This window comes from Myotis davidii, unplaced genomic scaffold, assembly GCF_000327345.1.
Source record: "Myotis davidii unplaced genomic scaffold, ASM32734v1 scaffold395, whole genome shotgun sequence".
Lineage (NCBI taxonomy): Eukaryota > Metazoa > Chordata > Mammalia > Chiroptera > Vespertilionidae > Myotis > Myotis davidii.
Window position 1 is genome coordinate 1,982,140 of NW_006287904.1, and position 11,230 is coordinate 1,993,369.

At 46.9% G+C, this 11,230-nt stretch overlaps 1 protein-coding gene across 4 annotated transcripts in view; it reads left to right on the forward strand.

Annotated features, from left to right (window-relative positions):
• The window catches only part of CNOT10 (CCR4-NOT transcription complex subunit 10), a 50,381-nt gene extending 45,065 nt beyond the window's left edge, over window positions 1-5,316 (forward strand). For 3 of the 4 annotated variants that reach the window (XM_006759592.2, XM_006759593.2, XM_015561260.1), the window contains 4 exons: window positions 95-130; window positions 328-455; window positions 3,618-3,693; window positions 4,858-5,316. In XM_006759592.2, the coding sequence (XP_006759655.1) occupies window positions 95-130; window positions 328-455; window positions 3,618-3,693; window positions 4,858-5,009 (392 nt within the window). In that variant the 3' untranslated portion in view covers window positions 5,010-5,316. Of the gene's footprint in view, window positions 1-94; window positions 131-327; window positions 456-3,617; window positions 3,694-4,847 lie in introns of all 4 variants that reach the window. The other variant, XM_006759594.2, reaches the window with a different exon arrangement.
• The last annotated feature ends 5,914 nt before the right edge of the window (window positions 5,317-11,230 follow it).

The following is an 11,230-nucleotide window of genomic DNA, read 5'->3' on the forward strand; positions in this document are numbered from 1 at the left end:
GGACCTTGGGTTTTCATTTCATAAAGAAAATTAGGCTCTTAGGATATATACTCTGTTGTCCTGCTTCCTGAGATTTACTTTCATGTCTCTGCAGGATCAGACAAAGGAGAAAATGAAGCAATGGAATCCTGTAAGTGAGAAGTTTTGTAAATACTTAAGTAGCCTGGCCTGCATCCCAAAGATTTAGACTCCAGCCTCCTGTCCTTCATTTGTCAGTGTGAGGGGCAGAGCTGTGCTTTGTTTGGAACGGCTCTTGGGCAGTGGATTGGGTTGCTCCCGGGCCCTTGGCCTGACCCCTTCACCAGTGTCTGTGCTCTTTTTCCCCAGCTGGGAAGCGGGCCCCTCAGTGCTACCCCAGTTCCGTCAACTCTGCCAGGACCGTGATGCTGTTTAACCTTGGCAGCGCCTACTGCCTGAGGAGCGAGTACGACAAAGCCCGCAAGTGTCTGCACCAGGTGAGGCAGAGAGGCCAGCAAAGGTGTGGAGTGTGGGCTTCGTTGTTTTGTCTGAGGCTCCTGGGGAGTTGGTCAAACATCGGAATATTCTTTTCCATGCTTAGAGATATTCGTGCAAGGTAAACATCTGAGCAGTATGGAAATGAACTTAGGACTTGATTAGGAAAGAAAGAAAATGAAACGAGGCACTTAATGGAGAGTTTTTTTCTGATGATTTTAATAATTTAAATTTCAAAAGATTGGAAACCAGCCCTGGCCAGTATGGCTTATTTGGTTGGAGCGTTGGGCCGTGCATGGAAGGGTCATGGTCAAGGCACATACCCAAGGCTGCAGGTTTGATCCCTGATCAGGGCAATGTTTCTTTCTCACATCAACATTTCTCTTTCTCTCTCCCCTCTCCTCTCTCCCCTCTCCCCTCTCCTTCCTTTTTCCTCCCTCTCTCTCTCTCAAATCAATAAAGACATATCCTCAGGTGAGGATTTAAAAAAAATATATTGCAAACCATCTAAATAAGGGCTTATTAAAAAGGGGAATTACAAAGTCAAAGGGTATACAGATGTTACGGTTTTTAATATGGAAAGTTTGTGCCAAGTGACATATTGACCAGCAGCACATGAGAGAGCCCACATCCCCAGATGTTGTCAGAGTAACTGAAATTGAACCTATTCTCAGGATATGGTGGCTTCGGGAGATTCCTTCCCGTGAAGGCCACTTGGTGTGTCCAGCAGTGTTGGGCTTACCATGCAGAAAATAACCAGGAGTGATGCTTAGTCAACTTAGTGGCATCTGGTCAGCATCTGTGATCCAGAATCAGAACAGCTAAGTGATGGACTATCCAGGGAAACACCTTCGATGTTGTCTAGGAGTTGAGTACAGGAGTTAAATGGGTACGAGTTCCAACATTTCACTGTTCTCAGTGGCAAGGCAAGGGTGGTTAACAGCCCTCTGAAAGTGCTGGTGGACCCCGATGACAGCAGCTAACAGGGCTTTTGATCTAAAGTTACAGCGTATACGGTCCAGCTCAGGTTCTCATGCAGCAGGTGGCCATGGCGGCTGCCACGCTAGGAGACACACATGGCCTCCTTCGGGGTCTGACGGAGGTTTGTTTTGGTCCCTGGGTTTTTAGGTTAATCCAGTGGCTGGACCTTTGTTAATTGGGAGGGCAGAACAGTGATGTGAGGGGTTGGAAAGGGCTCCCAAGTATATATTTCTGAGGTTGCCTGCTCACCCCTGACTATTCTGAACAGTGAGTAAGCAAAACACCATTAAGTCTCATAATAGATAAAGCTGCAGACTGTGGTCAATGCGAAGAATAACAAATGACCCATGTTAGTGGTCAGTTGGAGGGAAAATGGAGAGTTTAATATTCACAAAATGCTGTAATGGTGAGCTTGCCTATATAAAGATGGGCCTGGCCTGGCTGGTTTGGCTCAGTGGATAGAGTATCGACCTGCGGACTGAAGGGCCCCAGGTTCGATTCCAGTCAAGGGCACATGCCCAGGTTACAGACTCAATCCCCAGTGGGGGGCATGCAGGATTCTCTCATCATTGGTGTTTCTCTCTCGCTCTCTCCCTCCCCCTTCCTCTCTGAAACCAATAAAATATATATATATAAAAATAAAAGATGGGCCTGGAAATATAAAGTCTCCTTTTCTGGACGGAGTTGTTCCCCCTCAGTAATGTAGTGGGAGGAACAGCGAGCTCCCTGCTTCATTCCAGAGGAACTCGGGAGCATGTGCTCTGGGCAGGAATCCCCACTCGTCTGAGGTTTCTCCTAATGCTGCCAGTAACAACTTGGGCAAGTGTCTGGACCCACGGACAGCTCCCGCAGTCACACCTCGGCTGCGATGCCATTTCTCCCCATTTTCTGCCTGTCAGACACGGACCCTGCAAGGAGTGGGGCAGGCTTCCCTCGCCTGGAAGCTGTCCATCAAAAGAAACGCCTTTTCTCTCCGTATTCCCAGTACATTCCCTTTCCTCTCTCCCTGGCATTTAGGTAAATTGGTTAGTGTGATTGTCAGTTATTTACATGCTTGCTTATTATCTGGTCAGTAAATATTTGTAGAAGTACACTTTCTGGTAGGGGAAGGGAAGAAGCAAAGCAGCCTGGGAGTACGAGGACCTGAAACTGGATGGGGAGATATGAGTCCATGGTAAGTTTCAGAAAGGCTGCAGCACCTTTGTCCAGAGCAGTCCAGGTTTCCTTTTCCAAGGACCAGGTCAGAGAGAGCTGCTGGCTGGTAATGGATCTTGGATCTGGGGAAGGACAGCATTTGCCTGAGCAAAGAAATTATTTTGACTAAATCGCAGTTTAGTCCTTAAGAATGGAGACATGATAGGCATAGTGGTATGCTATTTTCTGTATCGCTGGCCTTTTTTTTTTTAATCCTCACCCATGGGTACTTCTTCCATTGGTTTTTAGAGAGAGTAGAAGGGAGGGAGAGGGGGAGAGAGAGGGTGGGGGAGAGAGAAACGTGGACATGTGAGAGGCACATCAATTAGTGCCTCCTTCAAGCTCCTGAGGGGGGATGGGCAGGGGAGATTGAACCTGCTTCCAGGGTATGTGCCCTTTACCTGGAATGGAACCCAAGACCCTTCAACCCAAGGGCCAGTGCTCTAACCACTGAGAAACCGGCCAGGCCTATATCGCCAGCTTTTAAGATTGAATTTCTGTTGCTAACATTGGGAACTTGCAGGTTACAGTCCTGACCTGTTACGTAGGAAGATGAATGGGCATGCAGATTTTACTCTAAGTGCCAGTGTATGTGTGGTGGAAAGCTGGTGAGTGGAGTCAGGAGGGTCTAACTCTCAAAACTAAATATAGCCTGGAGATAAAAGAACCCAGGCAAGTGAAAGCCAAGGGGGCAGAAAGGCTTTCCCATCTGAAGACCTTATTATGGATTAGGCAAGGGAAAATAAATATTTAACTAAAAATTACATGTCTGGTTTCGTTGGTAGGGATCAAGACAGAGGCATCTGAGAGCCATCAGAGCAGAACTATAGTGGTCCCTGGGAGGTCATGTGGGAATGAGCTTCAATAAGTTTGCTAACTTGTCATTGGTAGGCTGACGTCCTTTTTGTTTGTTTGTTTGTTTTGGCATTACTTGGCGTTTGCATCTTAAGCTGCTGGTTTCACGGGTGACTTTTTTGTTTTGAGCACAGGCGGCTTCAATGATCCATCCTAAAGAGATACCCCCTGAAGCCATCCTACTAGCAGTCTACCTTGAACTGCAGAATGGTAAGGAATGCTTTCCTCCTCTTCTTACTGGGGTTTGCTTTTTTCTCTTTGAAATTAGAACTTAGCCTTCCTTGAAGATATTACCCATCAGGGTCTTCTAAACAAAAACGTAGCTAGGGAATTTTTGGTATTTTGCAGACTCTTCCTTCTTGCAAGTTAAGTGTATTTCCTTTTATCTGTGAAAATGTGAAATAGCATAACTTCTTCGGCGTAATTATAATTTAATCCTTACTGACTAACCTTTCTCTTAGGCAGCCAAATGACTCTAATTGAGATCATGAGTCAGAATGCCAGTGGCTCTGAGTTGTACATCTGAGTACTTTGAACATAGATATCATTAATGAGTTTTGCAGTAAATCAGTTTTTGCTGAGAATTATTTAGACCAGTGATGGCGAACCTTTTGAGCTCGGCGTGTCAGCATTTTGAAAAACCCTAACTTAACCTGGTGCCATGTCACATATAGAAATTTTTTGATATTTGCAACCATAGTAAAACAAAGACTTATATTTTTGATATTTATTTTATATATTCAAATGCCACTTAACAAAGAAAAATCAACCAAAAAAATGAGTTCGCGTGTCATAGGTTCGCCATCACTGGTTTAGACAGTCCTAAATACCGCTTACACTTCTGCGGTATAGATAACCTCAAGGATTTGGCTCCCTGCAAGAAAGGCTATGGGTCCCATGTAAGAGAGAACATGAAGTAGAAAAGATATGTGAATGGGAGAAATTAGAAGAGACAGAAATAGAGTTGAAAGTCAGACCTTCTTGTGGATCATGGGAATCCTTACAAGGTTCCCTTCTTTATAGCTGAAGAAGGGGCATTAAGTGCCTGGCACTAATCATGGCCTCCTGAAAGGCACAATTAGGGTCAGTGCATGGTTCTAGATCCCTACTGTGCATTCTGCCTATAGACAAGTTTTCAACCTGAGCTATACCTGAGCATCACTGCGGAGCTTAAAAAAAATCCCATTGCCCAGGTCACACAGGTCCCTGTGGGGCTGGGACGGAGGCATGATGTGATTCCTCTGATAGCAGAGAGACCGACCCCGGCTCTTCCAGAACATCTCTAACCCCCCTCGCAGATCCCAGTGGCTTGCTTTAGATGTGGTGGTATTGTTGTATGCTCTTTTTATTTTTTTAATGGGAAGTGTTTTTTAGGTAATACCCAGCTGGCCTTACAGATCATCAAAAGGAATCAGCTGCTCCCTACAGTGAAAACACTCTCTGAAATGAGAAAGAAGCCGGTGTTTCAGCCCGTCCACCCGATCCAGCCCATCCAAATGCCAGCGTTCACTGTACAGAGAAAGTGATATTTTGCTCTTGGAAAACTGTTACCTGAGACCCAGGGGAGTACTTATGGGCCTTTTTAGTTGTATCACAGCAAAATGAATAAAAGACAGATGGTGAAGGGTGCTAGTTTTGGACATACAATTTGAAACGATTCTGACCCCTGATTCTATTTTTTGTTTTGCCGGAAGCTCACTTAAAATTAAGGATTCACAAATTAATTTTCATCTGTTTTTCTTTAATCTTTGCTAGACTATTAATTTGGAGCCATTATGTAATGTATCTGTGTCATAGGTAATTAAATCATGGTCTTACCAGAACAGCCTCATATAACAGATTTTGTCTTTCTTGCAACTGTTCAGAGTATGTTGGCATCTGAGATTTATTTAGTGTTAAAGTTTGTAAAATTGAGAGAACCACCTCAGCAGTAGAGGAGTAGCCCTTCAGAAGCTGACCCGGAGGCATAGGGGAGGAGAACTTCATGTGTTTTACGCCTAGTTATGAATTAAAGGACCAACAATGCAGAATGAAACCCAGAGGGCTAGTTAAATTGGCCAAAAGAAGAGATTACTGATCTGATAGGAATCAATTTGCTAAAAATCACAAGTGAAGACAACAAGGTTCAGGGCTCTGGTCCCGTGTCACATCCTTCCCCTTGGGCAGAGGCACTGATTCTGGAGCCTGTTAGCAAGTTGTTCAAGCTTTGTTGCTAACCCCTTTGCAGATGCAGACAAAAATGTACAGGCTCCTTTCCCGAAGACAGGTACGTGTTGCAGGATCAACGTGGCCAAAATTTGTGCATAGAGTTAATATACTAACTTGAAGTAGAAGGAAAAAAAATCAAATGTAATACAGACTTGCTTTAGAAAAACGGATGACCTCCCAGTTAAAATCAAATGGGTACATTCATCAAAGCTAGTCATTTAGGAGTATTCTTGCTATCTGCATCTCTCCAGTTCCCAGATTTGGAACAGTGTATCACACTAGCTAGCTCCATGCAGGTCCCTGGGTTTCACAGCTGGAAAGGGGAGTGTATGCATAGCCCAAGATTTATCCAGAACTTTATCTGAATTAGATACTGGCTGAAATCTAACAGAGCCTAGGGCTGTATCCCAGAACTGAGTATTTGTGGTGTATTAGACATTGCCTGCAAATGACTCAGATGCAGGGATGGATGTGCACATGGGTCTTGCTCTTTTGTCAGATTACAGTTTTTGTTGTTTTTAACTGATGTGAGAGGGAGTGAGAGAAACTTGGATTTGTTGTTCCACTTATTGGTGCATTCATTGATTCATTCTTGTATGTGCCCTGACTGGGGATGGAACCCGCAACCTTGACATGTCAGGACTGTGCTCTAACCAACTGAGCTAGCCGGCCAGGGCTGTCACATTACAGTTTTATACACAGAACAGATTCTTTCCATGTACGTCCAGAATACAGGCCCTCATTTCCGTGGGCCTCTCAAAGCCTTTTCCAGATGAGATGAAAGGAGTTCCCTTAAGCTGCACTGGCCATTGGTCCAGGTGTGCAGTCTCTACTCTCCAAGCCCCAGTTCTGTGGGACCCCTCCTCTGCTGCAGGATGGTCACGGGGTTGCTTAACCTGGGCACCTTCTGGAGAGAGAGTCTATAAACCTCAAAAATGGCTAGAACGCCACCGGGCCCTGGGTTGTGTGAAGTGGGAAAGGCCTGTAATTATACTCAAAGATAATCTTGGAAGAAATGTCAAGAAATTAGAACTTTCCCCAATTGCTGTTCTGTTTATGGGAAAGCAGGAATCACTGTGAGGCAGGTTAGGCCCCATGTTGTTGTGTTAAATAAGAACACATTTGGCTACAAGTAGCAAAAAATGGACCAGCTGTTTAAAGGATGAATGCTTTTCCCTCACTGAAGGGGGCACGTAGACAGCTACCTGCTGGCCTGGGTTCTAGTTCTCCATGATGCCAGCAGGGACTCGGCTCTATTTTCCCTCATCACTCTTAGCATTGGGGCCTTTGTCCCATGGTCACAAGATGTTCCAGCATTATACCCACATGGAAGGCATGAATGCAAGGGCAAAGGCAATCTGTCTTGATAGGAGACTGTCAGGATCAAAGCTTTCCCAGAAAACCCCATCAGACCTCAGCTTACATCACCTCTGTCAGGTCCTTTGTTAGCCATCCTTAGCCGCAAGGAAGGCTGGGAAAGAAGTGAAGTCGCTGCCAGTACCTGCTGCAGTGGCTGGAACAGCCTCATTAAATGTTTTCCCAGCCTGAGAACTATCTCTGATACCTTGTGACAAATTGGGATTCCAGCAGCCCAGCTTTGCCTCCCACTGCCACCCTGGGCAGATCCCGGCACATTAAATGTAAGCTCTTCACCTGGTGACTGTACTGGGTGCATCAGCCAGGAAGGCTTCTTCCCACGTGTTTCCCCCCCACCCCCCGCCCCCACTCCCTGTTGTTAATGCCACCTGCTAACCAAAGTAATACTAACTCTGCTGAAAGGTTTTAATTTTTTATTTATTTTAGAGAGCAAGAGAGAAACATCGCTTTGTTGTTCCACTTATTTATGCATTTATTGGTTGATTCTTGTATGTGCCATCAAGGGGGATCTTACGGTTTTCTGTAGTTTAACAGGTGTGGGTGCTGTAGGACGTAGCCTCAAAGGATGGCATCTTATTTGATGGGGACGTGAGTTCTGAGAAGCGCCCTGTTGAAGCTCCACCATCCATTCGGCTGCAAAATGGGGCAAAATTCACTGACCCAATGAGAATGTGATTGTAGGTGTCCCCCAAACTTCTTAGAAGGAATGAACCCTTAGAAGGGCTGGGGTCGTCCTCCTGGCTCCTACCCCATAGGAGGCCCGCAACAGAACTCCGCTCTGGCCACTTCCTTGACCAGCATGTAGGCCCAGCAACCTTCAGTGGCTTTTCCGGATCCTCTTCCACCTGCCTGCACAGGGCAGCACGTCTCAAATTCTGCCCCCTGTCATAACCACATGCCCTGATGGATATTTCCAGCACACACAGTCCCTTATCTGACTAGTTAGCTAGGAACTCTGCCCCTTACTCAACCCAAGCAACATTGAGCAAATGCTGGGTCTCTAAGTTCTTTGACAGGTTTGCAAAATGAGCGTACCGTTCCTCAGGGTCCAGTGTGAGGATGGTGAATGCAAAGCGCACCATTGAGTACATACAGGTGAGTTCACTTACTCCTCCCTCTTACTTGTCTAACGGACCTGCTCAGCCCAGTCACCCTCTGCCCCTAGACCCTGGAGCCAGACTCGGACTGACTTCAAATCTTGGTCCTCTCCCTGGGACAGTTTGATCTGGAACAGGTTGTTTTGCTTCTTTGTGCCTTGGTTTCTTTATTTGTAAAATGAGGACACAAACAGTACCGACCTCACAAGGTTGGAATGAGGTTTAAGGGCCTGGCTATTGTTGCTATTGCTGCACATGCTGGGAACTCCACAGTGTAGGAATTTTCACTGTGTGATGCAGAAGATGTCATAGCAGAGACTGTTTTCTGAACCTGGGACATTGTGGAGGTGGCACTGCAGGTGGGTGGCAGGGGGCAGGGGGCTCCGAGGTAAGTTACTCTGGAATGTCCAGTGTCCAGTTCACTGGCATCCTGTGTTCTCATCCCATTGTTAACCTGCCTCGGGCCCTTACCCTGTGATGACAAGAAGTCCAGAGTCTCCCTGCCTCAGGCCCCTTCTCCCACCCTTTCCTCACCACCCTACACTTCCTCCAACAGCTCTCACTCCCACCCAGAGGTTCCTTCAGGAGCTTCAGGGTCTTTACCTGGTAACTGCTCCCTTCTGCTTAGCTTCTGTGGATCCCTCCTTTACACCCCTGTTCCCCAAACTGGATTCTCTGCTGTCACCCAAAAGGAGTCACCATTTCCCACCCCCAGGGCTTTGCTTCAGTCTCCTCCGCTCCTAGGAACTCTCTTCCAATTTCATTGTGTCCACATCCTCGCCATCTCACACTGCCTCCCTGCGTCCCTGACCTGCAAGGAGGGTCTCTTATGCCCCAACTCTTCATTCCACCCATGCTTACCAAAGGCATGGGCTGGTGAGCTTTTTTTGTTGAAGCCCATGGTAACGTGGCAAATCTGAAGGCACAGTCTATGTTCTGTTCTTTGTAATTTGTTTTCTTCTCCTTCCTGTTCATGATAGAGTATAAGGATCTGTATGAGCAATAAAATCTGAACAGGAGAATTATAAATATATATGTATATATATATATATATATATATTTTTTTTTAATTGATTTCAGAGAAGTGAGAGGGAGAGAGAAACATCAATGACGTGAGAGACTCATTGATTGGCTCTCTCTCACACACCCCACGCTGGAGATTGAGCCTGCAACCCAGGTATGTGCCCTGACCCGGAATTGAACTGTGACCTCCTGAGTCATAGGTGGATGCTCAACCACTGAGCCACTCCCACCGGGCTAAAGGGAAGAATTTGGTAATGTTTTCCTCCTGGGCCTGTCAGTGTCCCAGGAACTACTTGCAAGGCTGGGTTGGCCAGTTAACATAACACAGGGACTCAGCATCCTTGACCTGAGCCCTATCAAGTGTTAAATACGGCCCAACACAGGTGGGTACTGGTCAGACTCAGCGGCCCAGCCTAGAGTAAGCAGACCCTCACTGACACAAAGCAAGCAGTTTACACATTCACCTTCCTGTTCTTCCTGGCAAGAACCGGGCTGAAATACGGGCTGTAGGGTAGGAGTGGGGGCGCCAGGGGAGGAGGCAGCGAAGTTCATTAGCCCCTTCATTTGGGGCAGAGGGGATCCGTGTGGTGACAAACAATTGTCCGGGAGGATTTAGGAGGATTTGGCCAAGTGTCCCTGTGGGCCCCAAGCCTCGTCCTAATCCGGTCCACATTTCAGACTACTTAGGATCGCATTAAATGTCAAAGCCGGCGTTTAGGGAAATATCTACATTTCGTATGCATCGCCCGGGTCAAAAGAAAGCTGAAACGAACCTTGGAGCCTTTGGCTGGAGAAGCGCTCTGTGTGGTCCGGAGTGTGAATGCGGAGAGGGGCCCAGGAATGCGGGCTTTTCACATGTAGAAAATGCTAATGCTTTGTTCCAGCCTCGGCCTCCCCCAGGCGCGGAGGCGCCCGGCTGGATTGTCACAGCGGTATTTGCATGCGAGCGGCCCCTTGTCCCCGTCCCCACCCCCATCTCTCCCCTCCCCCAACACAGCTCCTAGGGGACTTCTGGGGCCCATGGAAAGACCGTCTGCAAGTGTCCTTGCCGTCATTCATCCGCGCCAAAGCCACAGGTAGCTGTTTGGGAACGTTGGGAATGAATAGCTCTCCCCTGAGGCGCCAGGCAGGTGACTTGTTTTTCCCTCCAACTTCAAGATGTTACTTAACACTTCCAATTATTTTATGTAAAACAACGTATTCCATCAAGGAAGATCAAAGCATTGGATGTCCAGCTGCACATTTATGTTCCTGTAGCAAGAACCCTGTGTTTGATATGACACTGCAGGGGCTCCAAACTAGCCAGTGCGTGGTTCGTCCTCGGTGAGCACCCCAGAGACCGCAGGCGGTGGGGTGAGGAGGGAGACACTCAGCCCAAAGGGTTAGGAGGCGGCGGGGGTGCAGATGCGCGGGTTTAAAGCAGCTGTCCTGGTGCCCGGGCAGCGCCAGGAGGGCTTGATCCGCCTGCGCCTTGCGTGGGCTGCGGGTCGCAGAGCGCCACCTACCGGCAGCAGGTCGGTGGGCTGGGGAAACGAGCCCGGGAAGAGCCGGGTCACTGTCAAGCCCCGAGCGCCCCTTCTCCCCAGCGCGGCTGCACCGTTACCGGCTTGGAAACCTACCCGGGTCGGAGGGGTGCCGTGCTGGGGACCCAGCATTTCCTAGAGCTGAGCTTTCTCTCTGGCCGACACCTGGGAGCCCAAAGATGCTGCCCGAAAAGCGCACAGTCAGGGTTCTTTAATGATGATGGTGTTTGATTAGTTTTCTTTCTTTTCATTTTACCTATCTTCTCGTATTTGTTTAGTTTTATTGATTTTGCTTTATTTTAGTTATTTCCTTTCATTTCGTTTTTATTTTGTTTATTCCGCTCGGGTATTTTACTCGGTTTATTATTTCACTTCACATTCATTTTACTAATGTACTTCGTTTATTTTGTTTTCATTTTCTCTATTTGAGTAATTTATCTTTAAATTCATGTTATTTAATCTAATTTTTTACTTTATTTCGTTTGTTTTATTTTATCTTATTTTACTTATTTGTGGGTA